We start from the raw sequence: 22505 nt of genomic DNA on the forward strand, positions 1-22505 counted from the left end.
TTTTTGTGCGCCGTGGCGAATGAAAGCGTTGCTGCTAGCATAGGCGTGCGCACAGGGGGGGCAGGGGGGGCGGCCGCCCCCCCTAATCATCTGAAGGGGGCGCCAAATTTGCCCCATGCCTTGCCGATGTAACACATGAAAGTAAAATTTCTGCTCAGAAATATTTTGTGTGTGTTGCGATTCCATCACATTGAAATAAAAATTTTATAACCATCCCTCTTTGCACTGCGTTCGCACCGCAAGGCCTTCAGTGAGAAGAGGTCGGGAGTTGCTCTGGGGGGGGGGGCGCAGCGGTAAGACTTTGCCCCCCCAAATTGAGAACTCTGCGCACGCCTATGGCTGCTAGTCTCGCCTAGGCGACCTTCAGCGCTTGGAGAGCGTGATGCATGCAGCAGCTCCGTTCCAAAACGCTTCCTGCCTCGTCAACAAAGCGACGCGGTAACGCTGTCGCATCTCTCATCTTAAGACGTAAACGTATATGCCATTCGCAATTCTTCTAAAATTAAATACACAGCGGGGATTGCGAGGTTAGGATTACAGCACTGGATTTCTAGCCTTTTCGTTCATGCGGCAACCTAACCGTCATGATTTTTTCTAGTTCACGAATCAAGTTGATACACCGCGTCCGTCTCTCTTCTGAGGTGCTACGCACTGCTGTCATCAATGGGCTATGACGACGGTTACGGACATGTAACGGAAGAGCTTGGGGGGTAAACGAAAACATTCACCGGCCATTCCACTCTGTGGAGGTGGTTGCCAGCGAAGCTGCGTGCGTTGGGGGGCTGTTAACGCGTTGCTTCCGCGGCGAGTGTGTGTCGGACTTTCGTGTCTGCGGTCCGGTCGTTCAGCAGACACAGGCAGTCGCACACGTTGCAGCTGGAGCCGAAATGACGATCGGGAAAGTCTCTTTGGAACCTGACGTACGCGCACTCGAACTTTCCCAAGTTGGCGCCGAGGGTGCTTTGCGGCATTCTCTGACTGACGATATGCATAATCGGTTATCGCTCGCATTAGTATCGGCACGCCGTCGACGATTATACGCGCGTCGCCGTTATCGGGCCCCGTTCGCATCGCATTTTAAAGCGAAGCTTTCAATGCCTCGCTGATGGCGCCCGGTGTGCGGCAAAGCCCACTACAGGGCAGCCAACTTCACACATGCGCCTCAATAAAAATAAATAAATAAATAAATAAATAAATAGAGCAGTTCCACTCAACGGGAAAGCTGTCGGAAGTTCAGCGCAGTGATTCGCCGTAATGGGCTGTGGCGCCGTCATCCACTCACTGCTACCACCCATCACGATCTCCGCCTCCCTGTCTCACTCCTGTTTTGATGAATTGAACGGAGGATTGTCCAATGCTATTCAAATTTCCCGTCTTCGCAGTGCTCGCGCGCCCCTGCCTGGAACAGCGCGAGCAGGAGTTCTGTTCTTTTTGTGCTTGCTTTCATCTCGCACGTGCCGGCGGCGCCTTACAGCGCAGTTTGGAGCGCATCCTGTTTGGCGACCACTTTTTCCCTTACTATCGTAAAAACCAACCGAACGGGCGTTCCTAACTAAATGGACGCGGGGGCTGCCGGTTATACACACAGATTTTGCCTCAAATGTACTTGCAGTTTTTTTTTTTTTTTTTTTTTTTGCGCTAAACAACGGGGAGATGTATTACAAGCGCCAGCGGTTCAGAAGTTTCGAACGGTTATGACTACATAAATAGCTTGTTTTTCGAAGCCCCTGTTTGGGTCCGTTACGCCGTAACAACGTGGGGCTGTACTTGGGTCTGTTACTCTCTCCGCCGCCTGATTCCGGCAGGCGCGCTTCACACTATGACAACGAACGAGCTGCAACGACAAGGCGGGCCCCTAAAGTGCTCTGCACTTAAAACGCTTCGCGTGGTCGGAATCGAACCTGGGTTCCTCGCGTTATGAAGTCGACGTCTACCCGATTGCGCCATTCCGACGCGGTCGAAGCAGTTTGGATTTTAAAGTGAAGCTTTCTTTGTCTCACTGATGGCGACAGTCCTCACAAAAACGCACTGCAGGAAAGCCAACTTTCTCTGACGATGATCGTGGGTGAAGTGAGAGGTGGTTGAAACGCGAAGCTTTCTCTGGTCTAAAGCCAATGTCTTCCAAGCCCAAAGTCAAAGTTCAAAATCCAAATCGTTACGCCCAAAACGCACTGCAGAAAAACCACTTACACTATGGGTTTCCACAAAGGAACATCAACTGCGGGTGCACAGTAAACACTTTATCCCTGACCCACACCCCCCTAGTGCACGTGCGTTCCAAACACTTCAAGGCCATTATCATGTCATCTCCATTAGAGCACGCAGAAAAATGGCTTCGGCGCAAGGAGTTTCGTCGTTAGACACAGGTGCACACCACCACTCAGTGCATTGCCGGCTGCCGTCATGGGCAGACGACAACAAACAAATCCCTCTCAAGATTGGACTTTGATTCGGCTCGGTTTGCGGCGGTACAAAGCTTCGTGTTTCAACCATCTTTTTTTTTTCTTTACGAGTAGGCTTCACTGGACAGCATACAATGTGGGAAAGCCAGCTTACAAAGTCCAAGTTTATACCGATAGACCTGAGCTCGTCATGAGCAGTTGGCAGTGTTTTTCTTATGACGAGCTGTGTTCGTCATGGGTCCTTCGCATTGCTACAAGAGGTTTGACGAGCCCAGCTTGTCAAACGGTGCTTTTCTGTTTAAAGCATGGATGGCAGCATGGTTCCGCCATTGGCGCTTGTATTCAATGAGAGTTTGCACAATAGACGGCATAATGTGTGGCTTGTTTCCCGCGCGTTTTACAAACATCCATGGCATCATCCGTTCGGCGTCTGGTGCGGGAAATCTGTCTCCTTCCGATGATGAAAGCGAGAGTGATGAGGATGTCGTCGTGTTTGATTCTTCAAGTGAAGAAGATAACGATGGCGTTTTTACGGATAGCGACTCTGAAGGGAAAGGCGGCAGCGATGATGCGATCGCCAGCTCTCGTGATTGGTGACCCCGAGAAGGCTCTGTGCGTAGCGCCGTGCTCTGAACGCTACGACACGGATGGTAGCCTCACCTAGCTTCAAGTGAACTGTCGAGGAATAGTGCGTTTTCTACACGGCGATTAAAACCCAACCTCTACTTTCTGGAGTTGCAGAAATTTACTTGCGAATACACCTGAAACGCCCAAGGTATAGCGTATTTTACGAAGTGAAGAACGAGCAATAAAACTTTATTGCCTGCCGTAAAATATTTTGGAAAGTATTTTTCTGTTTTGAACACGTCACTGAAGCATATCACATCATTTAAAAAAAATAGCAATTTTGGAACATAATTATTTTGTTAAATGAGCCCTTAAGGGGTTAAAGTCGGCTTCATTTCTAACACAAATGCATTACTGGCAAGAAATATTTCCAGGAGCAATATGAGCCCTCTTAATCAAAATATGAATGCCCTAGGACATTATCGGTGTAAGCTTGGTCTTTGCAAGCGAGCTTTCGCAGATTGCGTTTTCCCGCGCGGACGCCATAAAATCCCGCGTCCATCCCACAGACAGCCTCACTTCAGATCAGGTGACGGCGTAATATCAAAGTGCAAATAAGCGTGGAAAAGGTGGCACAGGGGATGGCGCGATTCCCAACCCCCAATGGTGTCCACGTGCATGCAGATCAACATGGCCGCTCCGCTGGACAAGGCGTGGCTGCTGGGCTGCGCCGTGTCGCGCGGCTATGGCGCCGCACTGAACGCGGCCAAAATTACCAAGGACAGCAGGGTGGGCATCTGGGGGCTGGGCGCTGTCGGCCTGTCCGTCGCCATGGGTGCGAAGGAGCGTGGCGCTAAGGCCATCATCGGCATCGACATCAACGAATCCAGGTTTCCGAAAGGTGAGTTCCTCGTCCAGTTTTAGCATCCAAGACTCACAAATTGATACGGATTGCCATATTCATTCAGCAGAGAAGCTTGCCTGCCTTGTTCAACAGTGATGCTTGAAGGCTGCCTCTAGTCGTGCTAGCAAGGTGTCCTTACAGATATAAGAACGCGCCAGGCCGAAGAAAATAGGGTTCGTAGGTGTGGTGTATGCGCCGGAACGAGGAGAGAAGAGGAGGGCTCAACACCCAACACCACCCGCCCTCCTGTTTACGGCATCGCCTGTTACCGGCATGCGGCGCCCCTTACCGTATTAATTTTCCAAGATTTTAAGTTGCGAAGAAATCTTGCATGACCGCTTTTGTTCTAGGTGTTGCAACATTATTTTCGGCGTCTTTAAAACTTCATCGAGCGAACCGCTCGTTTATGTTTTACACAAACGTAAGCACAGTTACATGTGCGCTTATAAAATGGTATGTGGGAATCTTATTAATAATTATGGAGATTTGAAATGGTACGAGTAAAGAGAACGTGACACTTCAACCCTGAATAAGTTTAGCACAGGGACGCATTTTTTTATAAACAAGAAACAAATTTTTGAACCAGATGCTTTTAAATGACCTTCCTCATTATCTGTGTAGAAATTCCTTGCTGCAACACTCGATAACTTTTCCGTAACCATTCGTCAAACAGCCAACAGGTTCAACCACAACGTTCCCTAGATTTATTGCTAACTACATTCCCTTCGACGCGTGTCATCTCACGAAAGTGCTAACGATGGGTTGCTAATTGTACTGTGTTGTACTAGTGTTTTAATTTTAGTGCTCCTATTAGCGGCAGGATCAAAATACATTTTGTCCGTTACAGGTGGCAGCTGCCGCATACGCTATATCGTCCCCTCCCAGCTCTTCCTCTGCCAGCATTCCTATCTTCTTTTAGTCAACCGTACAGCCTTGTAGTCAACTTTCAGTGTATTGCCTTTAAACCGTAGGAGGCCGAATATTTCGCATAGATGAATATGGATTCCAACATATGGATTTCATATGGATACCAAGACAATGTGCCGAATCGTTTCTGTTTCCTTTCTGAAAACCACACATGCCCGAACATTTTGGGTATACGTGCTCACAAAGCTCTTCGAACCTGCTGCAGCCTCAATAGGCGAAGTACTGCCCTTGGAGCTATCATTGACATTTTCCTTTCTGGTATCAAAATTTCTCTTTCCTGTATATACCTCTAACGGCGTTTCGACTCCATTTTTTACCTCCAGTTAGACGTTTATGCCTTGCCTCCTTTTTCGGTTACCTTAGGTGGCTTTGCTTCGCCACTGTTCTTTGCATACATTAACTTACGTACATCAGCCTTAGCTTTTTTATCTGCTCAGAATCCCCGCTTTTCTTGTAGAGGTACCTAAACATTTTTAAAGGTATCTAAACACACACACACACACGCACACACACGCGCACACGCACACACGCACACACACACACACACACACACACACACACACACACACACAGAGAGAGAGAGAGAGAGAGAGAGAGAGAGAGAGAGAGAGAGAGAGAGAGAGAGAGAGAGAGAGAGAGAGAGAGATAACATGCAGTAGGCCAAAAAGTTTACCATTCATTCCTAAAGAAAGTTAAGAGAAGCGCAAGTGCGTCCAACCTTCGCTGATAGTGCGTCCAATCGATCGTCAAACTTTCAAAGACCCAAATCGCAAACGAAGAACGAACCCATGCGACGATTTTTCGCACATTATAAGTAAACGCATCTACGAACGATGCAAATGCATACCGATACGCGGTTTATGAGATAAAGGTATATTTTTTGTACTCCTAGCTTCTCAGTGATGGATGCGTGCATTTTCTTATCTAGAACCGCTCCTTTTTCGCGATTTTCAAGTAACTGTTTTCATACAAAGGACGCCTGTTTCACGCACGCGCCGTGTGTCCAGAAATCTTATCAGAGCGTTTCGGTAGACGAAGCGGTCTATGGGAGGTATAGGCTTCATAACGCGAGGCACCCAGGTTCAATTGCGACCGCGGGAAACTGTTTTAATTTTTCTTCACTTCGCCCACTATCACCATCATCGCCAGAGTAAGGTGGCTTTCCTGCGGTGCATTTGGGTGGACTATAGAAGACATCAGTGAGAGGCTGAAAGCTTCGCTTTCAGCGACGGAATAAGTTATGTCGGGCGACATAGACAGTGGTCATATAGTAACCATTAAAGACTGGCATGCAGCCGTATACAGTTAAACCTGGATAAAACGAAGTTGACAAAAGTTGGCGATTTTTCGTTACATGCAGGTTTTCGCTACATGCAGGTTTCGAGTTAAGGCTTGAGTGAATGAAGCAGAAACGAAACCAAAATGCTAGACATCAGTGGTGGTGAACTCGCCCTTAAAGGATTTATTTCACAGTGAAAAGCTGCATTATTTGAGTCTGCTGCTTTCCCACGAACATTGCCACTACACGGTACTCCAAAGAAGCAATTGCAAAGTCACTTGCACCCGCATTCACTAGCGTAACTTAAGCATCACTTTTGTTTTTGACACTTTTTGGTGCCGTAAACCGTTTAAAGGACCAAACTTAAGCTGAAAGGGCGCCTATTTCGTGAACTTGATGCTCTTTGCCGAACTCAAAATTGTTTAACGTAGCCATGATGAAGCTCCCATCGAAACTGCGCGAGATTGAAGACATCCATCATGCTATTTATGCCGACGATATAACGATTTGGACCAACACGGGATCGGATGGCGAGATACAGGAAAAATTGCAAAGCGCCGGACACGCAGTGCCGCTAGCAATACGCACAAGCGAGTGGGCTCCAATGCGCGCCGGAGAAATCGGAGCTACTCCTAGTTAAATGCCGGCTACGAGGGTTCGCATATGAACAACCCCAGATCAGACTGAGTTTGAACGGGCAAGAGATTCCCATTGTCTATCGAGCACGCATCCTTGGCTTGCATATACAGCAAAATGGGGAGAGCGGATACACTGCAGGTCAACGAATCACACAATCAGCAGCCCAAATAAAGAGAATGATTAGCCGAATTACCAACAGACATGACTGGCTCAAGGAATCAGACATGACGAGGCTTATTCAAGCCCTAATTATCAGCCGGATCGTCTATACGCAGCTCCGTATCTCTAGCTCAAGGATTACGAAAGGGAAAAGCTTGAGACCGCCCTCCGCAGGGTTTACAAACAAGCTCTCGGTCTACCAGCCACCACAGCAACTGGCAAGCTCCTCTCCTTAGGCGTCTACAACACGGTGGAGGAGCATATCGAAGCACACCTTATATATAAGCCAGCGGGAACGCCTCACACTCACTCCTACCGGCAGACACGTACTCCGTCGTCTGGGACATTCCACCAACGCTGGAGGGCACACCGCGAAGACGGATACTTTACGCCTCGAGCTCAGAAACTCAACGTGGCACCAATACCTCGGAAGATGCACCCCAAGCACCATACAGGGAGAAGATCGGCGGGGGCCAAATATATTCAGTCCAGATTCGGTAGTCGCCCAGATACGAGGTTCACGGACGCAGCCAAGTATCCGCATCGGCCAGCAATGGCAATTTCCGTCATCGACCCAAACCTGCAAGAGATAGCTTCGACCTCCGTCAACACAAGTAACCCAACAGAGGCAGAAGAGGCAGCTATAGCCATTGCCATAGTATCCAGCGCGTCGGGCCAAAAACGTCATCATCACCGACTCCCAGGCCGCCTGCCGGAGCTCTGCAAGGGGCAGGGTCTCTTCTATAGCACACCGCATTCACGCCAGCAAGGCGCCAGAATACCTCCCAAGTGTTACAATGGTATGGAATACCGGACACGACTCTCTTTGTGGCAATCAGCGAGCTAACGCTGTCGCCCGAGCCCATGGCTCTCGGGTGCCACTGGAAGATTATTACCCGGAGCCCATAATGATGCAATACAACGCAATTCTACAGTACCAGTGACTCACCCGACAAGCCTTTCCTCCTCCGCACAAATCCCTAACGAGAGAAGAAGCGACATTTTGGCGTCAATTACAAACAAACACCTACCCGCACCTATGAAGGCTCCACGCCATGTACCCTACAATTCTCCCTTCAAACAAATGCCCTTCTTGCACAACTCACTACGCCTCCCGTGCACGTTACGTGGGCCTGCCCTGACATTCCAAACATTCCCCGAATACCCAACCCAACTCTTGAGCAGTGGAAAGCTGCGTTGCTCAGCTCGGACCCGGAAGATCAGCGACCGCTGGTACGACGGGCCACGAGTGCAGCCAGAGAGAGCTACAGGGGCCCTGGAATAGGGTCGCCTCTACTCCTCAAGCAAACAACACCCTTCCCTGAATAGTGTAAAATAAATTTATTCCTCCTCCTCCTTAGAGAGTGCTAGCGAGGGTACTGTACCGGGAAGCGAAGTTCTTATTTCTCCCCGGAGGAGAGAAAGAGAGAAATAAACGCTCTGATTACATTTAAAATTGCGAGCTTGCCTTGAAAAGACAAAACTTTTCCGTTTTCTGGCAGCAAAACTCATCACCGGCGAACCGACACCGACGATGGCAGTGGAGACGCGCGACTACATACCGATAGGTAGGCTAGCACTAAACCGACACCGAACTCACACTGGAAACGCACGGTAGATTGCGGTGCGGGCGAAGTTCGCTAAATTAGTGCATTGCTCCAGCCGATTTTTTAGAAAAAGTGCAAAAAAAAAAAACAATGGCTCATCAGCGTAGCGAATTCGTTACATCAAGGTTAACCGTCGCAACGACTTCTCGAGGCCGGAAACACATGGGTTTCAATGGGAATGGCAACGGGGAATCGAAAAACTTCGTTAAATCCAGAAATTCGTTACATCCAGGTTTAACTGTACTACCGAGTAATCTGCTCGCATGCGAGTTCACAGCGCGGCACCCGAGCGAGGCTGGGCTGGGCGATGTGTGGAGCGGCTCTCCTTTAAAGGTGGCTCTTCAAAGTAACAAAAAAGGGGGAGGGGGGGGGGTTGCTCCAATATATGCACCTGGGCTACGAGGCGCACCGGGGTGGCGGGATACGAATTAATCCGGGGATCTTTAACCTGCACTGGAATCTCGGCACACGGGCGTTTTCGCCTCTATCAGAAAAACAGCCGCCGCCAAGAGCCACATGGCGGGTCAAATATGCAACCGTTTCTGGTTTGTAGTGTGGCAGAAAGAAAATGCCCACGCGTTTTAAGCCAATCTGCTCCTGCCAACATATGCTGCCACTCGAGGTTAGTGCTTTAACCCCATATCCTTGCATAAAGTAGGAAAGCTTGAATTTCTCTCTGAACGAGGGTGGCGACGTTTGTTTTCGGAACGCGGGCATGTTTCCTGCAGACGCTATATAACACTTTCTCCATCGCGCAGCTCGGGAGTTCGGCTGCACCGAGTGCCTGAACCCAAACACGCTGACCAAGCCCGTGGCCCAGCACGTGGCCGAGAAGTACAACGGTGGCTTCGATTTCACTTTCGAGTGCATCGGGAACGTCAAAACCATGGTGGGAGCTTGTCACCTCTCTCTCGAAGCGGCCTTTCGTAACCTTGAAAGCAACTTGAGATTGCAAACTGGATAAGTCCGGTGGGACTACCGTCGAAACGCCCAAAGAGACATCAGCAGTGCTGAGCTGTTGCTGACTCATGGAGACACAGTGAGCGCACGTAAAAGCATACGTATACATAATAAAATCGACCGACCTTGTTTAGTTTGAGGCAACCAAGGAGATTTCGGTCAGCGCGAGAGTCTCACTTGAGGCACAGCTCATTGGCACTCAAAGCATGCCGGGCGTCGTTACCCTGTTCTGAAATAGAGATGTAAACTTTTATAAAATTTTTAGTGGCTTGAAAATAAAAACAGGCTTTTTTTCTGTTTCTTTCAGAAAAATACAAAAAATTGAAAAAAGGCGATCGCGCACGGAGCTCTGAGAAACCCTACGTCTTCTTTTCGTAACACTAAAACGAATATAATTGTTTCAAAAATTCTTTACAAAAGCCCCAGAAAAGCTTCCGCTTTCAAAATCTATAGGCACGATTTCATATCAAGGCATTTATTTCACATCAAAGCGACAAAACTGACCTTTATATCAATGCGCGTGCGATAAATTTTCGCTTGGCGCGTCAATGCTAAGCTGTGCAGCGATCAAAGACTTCCGGGCATTGTGGTTGGATGCACGTACAGTCATTTACAAATGAAACGCGATCATGAAAATATGAACCAGACAACACAAACGCGCGATTTCATACCATGCAAGTCAAATTCATGAGTGGCTTAATTACAACAACAAAGTTGGGAAATGTGGCTTTCCAAATATACCAATAGCGTGTCATTATTGGACCTCCACGAACAGTATTTTTTGTTTTTCCGGGTTCTGGTTCATATTGACACGGTCTTGATGGGGGAAATGGGTTTATTTACAGTGATGAGATCCAGGAACAGCCGAGCGAACAGATCGGGAAGTGGCCGGCACAGTCACCAACCACCTCAATCTCCTCTTTTACTCATCCACAAGGCGCTTGGTCAATCCCTTTCTGTTGTAAACCCGGGACAACATCACTCGCAGAAACTGCTCTGTAACACCTCCCCGGGGCGAGACGAAGCTCATGTGCACCGAGCGAGTTGAAGTTGTCTCGGTTGGCAAGGCTTCAGGCGGGCGACGTGAACAACTTGAGTCATTCTTGCGGGATCGACGGTCTTGCGACATCAATCTATAGCGATTTCATAATTCAGGTCACTCAACTGTCGCACAACTACAAAAGGGACGGTGTAGGTTGATAAAAAATTATGTCACAAACCACGTTTGCGTAGCGGCGTCCCGAGCCAGACAAAGTCACCGGTAAAGTACGAAGCGGATGCGCGGCGTCGGTCATATCGTGCCTTGGTCTTCGTCTAAGACCTCAAGGTCCATGGTCGGGCGAGCCTCTTACACAACAGATAGTCTGCGCTATAGAAGCATCTTCATGGTGTGAAAAGGGCAGTATAGTGTCGAGGAAGCTGCTTGGCAGTCGCATGTAAAGAAGAAAGAAAGGTGCGTATTTTGTGACCTCGTGCCCCCCCTCCCCCCCTCCCCTCACATCAACCCTGAGCGATGGGAGACCTTGTTGTCCAGCCCCGCCCTGGAAGAACAGATCGCGCTGATCACCAGAGGACACGAGTACCTGGAAACATAGGGGGCCCGAGAAGAAGGCACCACCCCATCAAGCGCCTAAACGGCTCTCGAATGCTCAATAAAGTTTGTTCTTTCTCTCTCTCTTAGCGCTATTGTAGGCGTATGTGATGAAAGGTAGCACAGCGTCCCAGTTTAAACAGATCGGGAAGCGGCCCGGCACAGTCACCACCTCAATCTCCTCTTCTACTCATCCACAGTGCGCTTGGTCAATCGCTTTCCGTTATAAACCCGAGACAACATCCCTCGTAGGAACTGCTCTGAAACAATATTTTCGTGTTCGCATTTCATTTGTCCATGACTGTACATAAGTTTTTGAACGCCGTAGCTTGGTGTGCACATTTCGAAACTGGGACCCGTTTCTTTCACATACCGCATAAAAAAGGGAAATATACAGTACGCGACAAGCGGGTACTCAAGGGTTGGTTGAAGAAAAGTCCTCACCACCACGTTAACCAATACAAGTGCTTCAAAGACTCATGTACTCCTTCTTTTGGCCAAATTCCCTTGCAGGCTCTGTATTCTGCGACGTTACACAGAAGTTTCCTGACATCTAGCGAGAGTCGCTTCATCACAGGTTACCGTGGGGAACGCTCTCTGTTTTTTTTATTTTATTCTTGAAAAATTGAAAATACTGCTCTTTTTTTTCCAAATTTTTGATGTATTTTTTTTTCAAACGCTTGTGTATATTCAGAAACCGAAATTCACAACGAAGCCCAAGAGCGTAAGTATGGTATAGGGGTCCTTGCACGGATAGAGAATGTGTTGGGTAAAGGAGAAGTAATTCCTCAGCATGGGCAGGGCAACCCGGGAATTGCACGCAGTACAGGCTTAGCACTGCTACATGGTTCAGAAGGCACCTGGGTCACGTGTACCGCATACGGATCCGCCACTACACTGCATGCTGCAGGCTGAGGGAACGGCAATGTGGCGCGAACGTTTCACATTATTCCGTGCCACTCCGAACGGAGCGGATATAACGACAGAATAATTTTTATGTGTGTGCCCGCTCAGAGCAAAAGTTTGCCACCGCGCATCATCGTCCTGCGTATCCTCTGTGTGTGTTATAGTCCCGCCCCCGCCCCTGACTTATGAGTTAAGCCTCATGGGAGACGGAAGTGACGACGGACGCCTGCAGACTCTGCATCGGTGCAGTGGGCAGCATCGAGCTCGGCGTCGTTGTTTGCTCCGCAGAGCCAGGCGCTGGAGTCGTGCCACCCTGGCTGGGGCGAGTCCATCATCCTGGGTGCGGCTCCCACGGACAAGATGGTGACCGCGATGCCCGCGCAGCTCACTGCCGGAAGGACTTGGCGAGGGTGTGACTTTGGAGGTTTGTGCACACTCGGTGGAGATCCCGCCGCGATTACGCCTTGCTTTTCTTTGCGCGTTCGGTATTTTGGGAATACGGTCAGCAATGAACAAAAAACCTGATGGCTTCCTTAATTGCGCAGTGTGGACAGGTAAACTAAATCGCAATCTTTGAGCGGGCACCCCATGGAGGCGGATGTGCTCAATGGCGAGCTATCTGCTACGCTAACTGCAGCCGGTTAATAATTACAATTTATATAATATTAGAAAAAAATCGCAAACACGATAACTCCCCCGTTTTTTCAGTGAAAATGCTAGCCTCTCGTTCGTCGGAAAATTTCGTGTCATAGACAGAAAAGGCAGGCAGGACCCAGCAGTTCTCGCTCAAGACGCCGAGCGCATGCGTCATGATAATCGGGCGTGCAGCACAGAGCTCAGTATTCGAGTAAAGAAAGAAACCACAAAACAAGCCAAGCATGGAAACCGCATGATAAATGATAAGGTGCCGGTGAACAATTGGACTCCCCCTCTCCCCCATGGGATCTGGTAAAGATTAGGTTTGCAGCTGCTCTCGGAACGGGAGGGTAGTTGAAGTCATTCGAGCGGTATCGCATACATCAGGCTAGCAGGACCCAGCAGTTCTCGCCCAAGACGCCGAGCGCAGCGTCAGGTCCCAGCATTTGCCGCCAGAGAAGCCGAGTGCAAGCGACAAGCCCGCCGAGACAACGAGGAATATTACACACCCTCCCCCACCAGCATGTGTAGTGGTTTACAACAGCTGCGCTGGACATCCACCGTCACAGGGCGGGATGGCGTCAATTCTTTTTGTTTTTTGCGTGTGTAGGCCGAGAAAAGCCAACTTAAAAAAAAATTGATGTCAGCTGTCTTTGTAGGCTGGCTTTCCCACAACACATATGTTGCACAGTGAAGCCGTCTCTTAAAGAAAAAAATAGTCGGCAGTGGGCGTGAACGCGGCGGACGGCCGCCGCCTTCGCTGTGGTGCTTTTCTTATATATATATATATATATATATATATATCAGCAAACAAAATATACCTCAACATAAAAACCCGAGAAAGTGGTGGGGAAACAGCCCCGCTGGTAGCGTAGTGGTCATCGCACCAGACGCGTATTCTGGAGGTCGTGGGTTCGGATCTCACCCGGCGGGCATTTTTTCACCAGTTTCTTTCTCACTCAAAAAATTCATCTGTTTCTATGACATACCGCCTTCTCCCCTTTGCTTTCCGAGGTTTTCTTGACTGCCCCCTTATTCTACATACATACATACATACATACATACATACATACATACATACATACATACATACATACATACATACATACATACATACATACATACATACTCCAAACTATCAGTGGACCAATGTTTTAAAAAAGAGCAATGGCGTTACTCAAAGAAAACCCAGTGCATAGTGTTTCCTGTTCAGTGAAGTAGCTGACAGTAATGTTTTCGTTAATGAGATTTAATTACGTAATTGTAATGATCTATTTAACTGAGAAGTACTGTCCCAATTATTAAAATGCCATTGAGGCACTTGTAGGCACCCACAAGGGACATCTAACCGCAGTATTTTCGGCGATGTATTAATTGCGTACTCATTTTTCTGACATAAAAAACCCCGAGAGATATGAAGAATACCACGTGACGGTGCTACGACCCGCATCATAAAGCAGCGCCCTCAAATAAGCTGATTGAAAGCAGCTACTTTACCTGTCACACCTTGTTAATGACATGGAAGGAGGAGCAACAGCAAGTTTCGCGAGGTGGATGTGGCAGATGAAGCACAAACTCGGTCGCGATTTCTTCTTTGTTCCTTTTCTTTATTTTGTTCTGGGTAATTCAGAAGGGGCCTGTTCGAGGGCGCTTGTTTATGATGCGGGTGGGAGCACCGACACGTGGCACTTTTCGTATTTCGCGGGGCCCCTTTATCATTCAGAAAAAATGAGCACGCAGTTAGTAAGTCGCTGAAAATACCGCAGTTAGATGTCCCTTGTGGGTACCTATAAGTGCCTAATTGAATCTTTAATGACTGGGACAGTACTTATTGAGTGAGATAATTATTCACAACCGCCTAATTATATCATTAATGAAAAAATTACTGGCCGCTACTCCACTGTACTGGAAATATTATGCAAGTTTCAAGTTTCAAGTTTATTTGAGACATGCATATTACATGGCTGAGGAGGAGGGGAAAAAAGCCGCAGCTGGACAACGCTCCCTTCCCCTGAGCTACATCGGCAACAAGGGTAGCGAACAGCAGGCAAGAAACAAAACAGCAATGCAGTTTTTTGTGTAATCAAATACAGTTGAATACTTATACATAGCTCGTGTACCATTAAAAAATATTCTTACATAAGAATTGAACAGAAATATATCCAATATATCCAAGTGGTATCAAAGACATGGCAAAGAGAATGGCAGAGGCAGGGTTAACAAGAAGACATGTGAACTACTAAATGATAGGCAACCAAAGTAATACATACACTGAAAGCACCTCATAAAAAGAAAGTTTTTACCTGTTGGTAGGACGGCAAACGATCACAAGAATTGGGGAGACCAAATCGGTTAAGCAGAGTAGGCAGCGCATAATTGGGCGAGGCACGTACCAGCGTTCATGGTGACGTGTTTTCTTCAACTTTCTTCAAATAACTCCACTGATTTTTTTTTTAAATTTTTGGTGCACGATAGTTGGGACACCCTGTATAGGTCTTCGCTTAGTCGCATTATTACGCACGTGTGTCACGCCGCACCTCGTCCAGCCCGTGTGTCGCCGTCTCTGCGCAGGTTGGAAGACCGTTGACCAGGTGCCTCAGCTGATGGAGTTGTACCGAAGCAAGAAGCTGAAGCTGGACGAGCTGATCACCCACAAGCTGCACCTCGAGCGAATCAACGACGCCTTCGCCCTCATGCAGAGCGGCTGCTCGTGAGAACGGGGCCCCCATTCCATTCTAGCCTGTTTCGCAAAGTGCTTGTTCCCACAGAATGCGCTGCAGCCCGACGGTGCTCAGCGGTCAGCAGCAGTTACTGTGGGCGCCTGTGTCTCGTATAGCTTTCGATCACTCCGCCCCTGCGAAGCGGCTGCCGCTGTGCGCAGCTAGGTATTTTATGCAGCCAGGCCACTCTGCAGCGTACTCGATCTCCGGAGGCTGCCTTACTCCCAATGCAATGCGTAGGACCTGGCTCTAACCCCTGAGGCCATGGGCGCCCGAAGCCAAGAACTCAACTGGACAGCAGGCACCCATAAGGAGACGCAATACACGCAGGCTGCTTCTTACGCTTGACTTTCATTGTGGGTGGGGTAGAAAGGGGGAAAAAATGCCTCACCCGCACCATCACATGACTAAGAGGCAACGTGAGCAATAAGCATATAGGATGAAGACTTGAAATATTAATAGAACGAAACTTATTAACTTCCTCGTTCTCAGCGCCGAGCAAAAAAAAGGTGGAACTGGGTGTGGGAGTCCGGTTGAAGGACACTGTCCAGTGCGCCACTGGTTCCGCACATGCGCGCGGTGCTCAGCAAATATAACCTGTTTCCACTCACGTTACACGCTCGCGAAAAGTTCAAGTACGCCTTCCCTGACATGATAACTTGCCTCCATTTAAACGGTTGGGCGCTAAATAAGTTTTTTTATTTCCTGGCTCTATATATATGACGCTCGTTGAAACGATCAAGCTACTCCACAAGAGCGCAAGGGTACACATAACGTGCCTTTTATCTTCTGTAGAGCTGCTATACAAAATGTCTGTTCCCAATTTTTTTCTCTTCCAGAATCCGCACCGCCATAAACTTCTGAGCCCCGTGAGAAACGAGCTTCAGCCCTGGCTCCTTCAACTGAACAGTGCACTAATAAACATCGTCCTTCTGGCTACGAGAGAGTTTGCACCCGTCTTTTGCTTTAGTTGGCTTACAAGTGTTCTTGCTCTGTTTGGTAGCTGCAGACAGGTTATCTTTAGGACATTGTCTAATCTTCTGTTAGCATGCCGAGGTTGACGGGTTCCCAAATATACTTATGCCCTTTTGAACCACGGTCATTCTAGATATTGTCGAAAATTGGGATATCCGTCTAAATCCCCCCCCCCCCCTTTTTTTTTTTGTGCACTTAGTCAATCGAGCGCGTAATTCTTCACTGCTGGGCGGCGGTCTTCCTTTGGGGCATCCTCCAGAGAACGATCCGTAAAGAGCTGCCAGCACCCATACGGCATAGGTCGCTGCATGTATAGAAGATGTGGAGAATATACCCTTCGTTGTGGCCACGCTGATTAGCCTCCACAGTAGTGACGCGCGGCCGACGCGACAGCGCTTCCAGAAAGCGCATCCAAATTTGTTGAAGTGCAGAAAGCGAAGGTACACCCGTTCCTGAGTGGCTCCCAAGGGTTGAACCCCTGACCACAGTTAAGGAATTTTAACGACAAAGCCAGCCCATTATTGGGTTGGCTGCGTACAAACTTGTTTCATTCGTAAATATTTTTTGGTTGTGTTGTGTTGAGTGCTATGCAAGAAAAAGGCAATAAAAAGAGTCGAACTGGGTTGGTAGAATGCGTCCTTGACTAGCGAGCGTTCCGGAGTCCTGGGTTAGATTCCCATCCAAGTCCAAATCTATTTTATTTTCTCTTCGACTCACCCGCCGCGGAGGCTCAGTGGCTAAGGCGTTGCGCTGCTGAGCACGAGGTCGCGGGTTCGATTCCCGGCCGCGGCGGCCGCTTTTCTGATGGAGGCGAAAAGCAAAAACGCCCGTGTGTACGAGATTTCGGCGCACGATAAAGATCCCCAGGTGGTCAAAATCAATCCGGAGCCCTCCACTACGGCGCGCCTCATCGCCTACGTTGCGTCGGCGCGTTAAACCCCACAATCAATCAATTCTCTTCGACTCATTTTATTTGCTTATATTCCCTCTGCGCCGCCCTCCATTCTATAAGAGCCGCTTCGTTGTTACGAATCCCGGCTTTCCCGCTCAATTGACGATTTAATGCCTTGGAATTAATAAGCGCTTTTCAATATTCTGTGGCTGCGGAACTAAGAAGCCTCGGGGCAAGATTCATGATCGGAAAACGTCCTATCGCAGCCTGACTGCGAAAAAAAAAAAAGAATTATTTCTTTCGCTCTTACTGTTGTACAACTCGTGCCGCCTCTGCTGTGTGCGCAGCCTGCGTAGCCACAGATCTTGGCATCAGGGGCGCAAGCGCATCCGCGCAAGCCGCACAGAGGCAGCACCGAATGCCGGACCAATGGCCCAAAATGCCCAGTCCCGCACTCAGTGGCCGCCCGTCTGACGTAAACGGGGGAGCCTCCTTGAAGGTCGTTCTGCCGCAACTGCATGCGCTGTTTTGAGGAAAACGAAAATAAAAATAAAAAAAATCTAGTTACAATAGGTCAGACTGCGTTAGGTTAGGTTTGGGTTAGCTTTAGGTTGGGTTTAGGTCAGGTAAGGTTATGCTAGGTTACGTTGGAACAACCTTTTAAGGTGCGTGATGCAACGGAACGACCTCCAAACAAGCATGTGCGCATGGATTTCGGGCTTGTGTTTTTCTGTTTTCGTCTTCGTCGAGAGAAGAGGGCGGAGTGGGGTGGGGGGGATTCCTATGACCCTAAAGTAAACGGCGAAGTAGGCAGCTCGAAAAAACACCACCAGTATCCCGAAAGGGGTGCAGGCTACCTTTCTGTCCAAACTTAAAAAATGACGCCAGCGTCGCCTTTATGTGCAATATGCTCATTAAACAAATTCGCTTATTAGTGCCTGCAATTTATTGTGCAACCACTTCTTTATTCTCGCATGTTTATTATATTATTGTATGTCTCTTTCAAAACAGTGGTTTGGGGCTACGGTGTTTTCCTGTGCAGCAGCGGTGTTATTTCAATTTTTGTTGCTTTGACGACTGCTTAAACGTCTAATGAAACCGTTTCGGGACACTATACGATGCTGCCTGCGAACCGGAACGCGCCCGGGGCCGCTATTTATTTCACCGAAGTCCATCTTTTAGTGAATACTAACAGGAATTTACCTCAAGGGGCCGGGAAAGTATCAAGAGTCTCGTTTATTACGACATTCGTCTCCAGAGAAAATAGGTTCTCCCTTGTTCGATGCGAACTCTACGTGGTAAGTAGAACCATACGCTAGGGGCACAAACTTTATTCCGCAAAAGTAAGCAGTGGGTGTTTTAAGTGCGAATGCACTTTATAAGCGACCCCAAACCATCCACCGCCGGCGTCGGCGGCGGCGGCGGCGTCGGCGTCCGCAGTGCTCCTCTATATTTAAAAAAGAAACAGCATCCGGCGCCAGGTTTCGATCCGCGGACTTTGCGGCCGCAGCGCGACGCTCTACCGACCAAGCCACGGACGCGACGTGATATCACCGTTAGTGACGCGCCTTATATCTTTAACGCATTCAAACTACGTCGTCAGCGGCGTGCGTTGGCGACTCAGCGGCGTTATAGCGGCTTGATAACTGCGTGGTGTACACGTGATACTACAAACCCGATGGAAGAGATGGAAGAGAAGGCGGCGAGGCGGTGGGCTGCGGGGGCCGAGCGCAAGCGCCGCAAGCGGGCCGACAACCGTGCATTCGCACTTTCACATTCTCCCCCTCGGGGAAATGCGGGGGAATTTTTTTTCTTAAGAACGACTGAAAAAATCACGCCATATCCACGGAATGAATGATGATAAGTGGGGCGAAGCTCGAGAGGGGGAGATCATCGGTAACCGTAACTCTCCCGTGAAAGTTCGCCCATTACATCATTAAGAAAGACGTAAGACTGTGTGCGTACATTGTACAAATCAACTTTTATTTTCGGAGTCAATGCTCCCAGGCCCAGACCTGGTGAAAAACCCCGCGCCATCGAGGACTACCCCGCACCTCACCACAATTTGTCACGTAGGATGGGACACAACGGTAAAGAAAGAACTTTTATTTAGGGCGAACTTGTGCCCGAACAAGACGAGAGGAAACGAGCAAAGGTCCTTGCGTCTCGTTCGATCTCCGAGAACGACTGCCTGCGTTCGTGGCGTGATCTCTTGCGTGATCTCCCCCTCGCAGTGCACGTGCGCTCGCGCCTCCGTTGGCGAACACAGACAAGCTCGCGCTCCCGGTGCCGAGTTTGCGCTGCCGGTTGCAGCCGGTTCTTGCGCGTGCAACGCGGCCCACTTTGCGACATCTCCGAAAGCATGCGGCGGTCACGTACCACGATACACAAGGGATGGACAGACCCATGACTTAAGGAGCTTCGCCCCTTAAAAAAAGTGCTTATTCCGCCTGTAAAATACATGGAAACAGCGACTTTACTGGCTCGTTAAAAGCGACTCTACTCTCGCTTGTTTTAGCTCTCGCAGGCTATTTATTTATTTATTTATTTATTCATTCATTCATTCATTCATTCATTCATTCATTCATTCATTCATTGTAGGAATAACTTTATTGATGCCGGCAACCGACGGTTGAACGCGTCGTGACATTGGCCAAGCGTCGACCCGGGGTTATGCCCTACTCTGCAATACCCCAGTTCGGCCCGTTTGTGGCGGGTCGTGAGGCTTGTGCTTTTCGAGCGCACCCCGGGCCTGCTGGACGGCTCATAGTTGAGTGTCCTTGTCTTTAGACTGCACTGCACTTTGAAGTTTGCGCGGGTACGTCCTGGAGGTAGCTTCGGTAGGGAACCTGGGGCAGTCCCGCATGATGTGCCATTGATCCACCGTCCATTGATCCATTGATCCACTGCACATACACTGCACATACCACTCGGATAAAGTTCTGGGTGAAGCACGTGTAGCACTGCCGGGGCGGGGAGTGACCTGGTCTGTATCTGCCTTAAGATGACGGCCTCTTCCCGACTAGTGCCGGGTGGGGAGGCGGCATTGTCGCCGTCGAGCTAGGCGATAACACTTGGTAACTTCGCTATAACTGGTCATTCGGTCCTTGCATGGTTTCAAACCATCACACGGAACGGTCACTCTCGGGAGAGGGGAGGGTAAGCGCTCGCTCCGCCGAATGGGCCGTCTCGTTGTGGTTCGGTGAGGATGCACGCTCGCCCGCGTGAGGCGGGAACCACTTGATACGGATGGTGCTGCCGCGGTCTTGAAGCTTGAGCTTGCCGATGATGGCGGCCGCCGGGGCGCACACTCGCCCCTTGACAAAGTTGCGCACGTCGTTTCTCGAGTCGCTGAGCACGGTGCGACACTCGGCCTCGGAGATCGCCAGAGCGATGGCCACCTCCTCGGTATCTGTAGCATCTGTGCACCCCACGCTCGCGGCCGTTGTCTTGGTGCCGGTAGCCGCCGCAACGACTACTGCCGCAAAGACTTCTCGTTGGTATTCCGATGCGTCTACGTACCGGGCGTGCGGGTTTTGGGCGTGTTGCTCGGTGAGGGCCTTGGCACCCGCGCCTGCCGCCGTTCTTGGTTGTACTCGGGGTGCACGTTCTTCGGGATGGGGTCTACGCGGATGTGGGCCCGCGCCTCCTCGCTGATCTCGCACGGTTGCCGGCTGGGAGCTCGCGGGTTGTAACCTAGGGCCGCCAGGATACTGCGGCCCGTCTTTGTGGCAGAGAGGCGCTCCATTTGCACGGTGAGCTGCGCCTCGGCTATTTCCTCTAGAGTGTTATGGACGCCGAGCTGCAGGAGCCGAGCCGTACTCGTGATCTCCGTTAAGCCCAGCGCCGCCTTGTAAGCCCGTCTGATCAGCGTGTTGATCTTGGTCCTGTCGGTGATGTGCCAGTTGAGGTAGGCCGCAACGTATGCGATGTGACTGATAACGAAGGACTGGACGACGCGCACGAGGCTGTCTTCACGCATGCCCGCCCGTCGCGTCGAGACTCGGTGTATGAGCCGGATGGCGTCCATTGCCTTGGTGGTAAGCTATGATGGTCTCGTCGTGGCGGCCGCTCTTGTTTAGCAGCAGGCCCAGGACCCTGATTTTGGAAACTTCTGGGATGTGTTGCCCCGAGGCAGTCACGATCTTGATGTGATCGCACTCTCGAGGGGGAGCGCGTTTCCGTCCCGGTCGTAGCGGTGTGAAGACGAACAGCTCGGATTTGGCGGGCGAGCCCACTAGGCCGGTGCCTTCAAGGTGCTGCTCGATGGTCGTAACCGCCGCTTACAGCTGGTGTCGTTGCCGCCTGCCATCCACACGGTAATGTCGTCGGCGTAGATCGTGTGCCGGACGCCGGTCGCCGCCACTGCCCTCGCTACCCCGATCATGAAGAGGTTGAAGAGGAACGGCGAGATGACCTCAAGCTCCCTGAACGCAAGCTCGGCAGCATTTATTTATTTATTTAATGGCGCCACACATACTCGACAGGCTGCGCAAAAAACGATTGTGTGCACGTAAATGAATGAGGGAAATTATTTAGAAGGAAGAGGTCGAACGCTTCGTGCGGGGGAAGGGGAGGAAGAGGAGGGGAATGAAGCAGTGGGCGAATGGGTTTGAATCCCCACGCGTGCCCACCCCGCACACGGAACACTTGACAGTGGGTCATCACCGGTGCGCCCGGCAATATTCCTCAGGGTCAATGACTTTGTGCACGCAAATAACCGCCGGCTGTCATCCCGAGGCCCTGGTTTATACGTACTAGTGTACGTGGTTGAGATTTCCGACTCTCTCGCGTGGTGGGCGAACTATACGTACGTACCAGGGAGTCGCTTCACGCGTGCGAACCGCGGCCGGACGTTTTCTCTAGTGTTCTCTCTCCAATCCTGAAAATATGCAGCCAGTACAATCGAATTTTACCGGTCAATAAACCTTTTAATTTTCACAAAGCGAAGACGCCATAATTTCAATCGTAATATATGAGCCACGACGCCAACAGGCTGCCTGTTCCGCCGGCGTAGGTGTCACCACATAACCAAAGTCTGTGATCACGTTTTCGAGCCTGTCTTCGTTTTCTCAGTGGGCAGACATCAGCTACGTATAGTAATAGTCTACATGGTATTATCTGCACATAGTTTTCATACAACACCCAATAAAGGCTCTAAGCCGTAAGCGTATCCGGACACAACTGTACCGTACGCAGGATTTTGCTTCGGGGAGGGGGGGGGGGGAAGGCACATAAAGAATTGAGAAAATAATAACAAACAAAAACTAGCAAATAATAATAACAAACAAAAAAACCCCAAAACAAAAAATGGCTCCGGGTTGATCCAGCCTTGAAAATC

At 49.7% G+C, this 22505-nt stretch overlaps 1 protein-coding gene and 1 non-coding gene across 2 annotated transcripts in view; both read left to right on the forward strand.

Annotated features, from left to right (window-relative positions):
• Positions 1-16234, forward strand: part of LOC144145807 (alcohol dehydrogenase class-3-like) — a 57636-nt gene extending 41402 nt beyond the window's left edge. The window contains exons 6-10 of the mRNA XM_077677557.1: positions 3654-3870; positions 9243-9373; positions 12230-12365; positions 15149-15287; positions 16137-16234. Coding sequence (XP_077533683.1) covers positions 3654-3870; positions 9243-9373; positions 12230-12365; positions 15149-15287; positions 16137-16161 — 648 coding nt within the window. The 3' untranslated portion in view covers positions 16162-16234. The remainder of the gene's footprint in view (positions 1-3653; positions 3871-9242; positions 9374-12229; positions 12366-15148; positions 15288-16136) is intronic.
• Positions 13438-13510, forward strand: Trnat-cgu (transfer RNA threonine (anticodon CGU)). Its single transcript has one exon. It is a non-coding gene; the product is annotated as a tRNA-Thr (tRNA).
• Positions 16235-22505: the final 6271 nt, after the last annotated feature.

The sequence above is a fragment of the Haemaphysalis longicornis genome, unplaced genomic scaffold (assembly GCF_048455015.1).
Source record: "Haemaphysalis longicornis isolate Haplotype H1 unplaced genomic scaffold, Haemaphysalis longicornis Haplotype H1 scaffold_1, whole genome shotgun sequence".
Taxonomy (NCBI): domain Eukaryota; kingdom Metazoa; phylum Arthropoda; class Arachnida; order Ixodida; family Ixodidae; genus Haemaphysalis; species Haemaphysalis longicornis.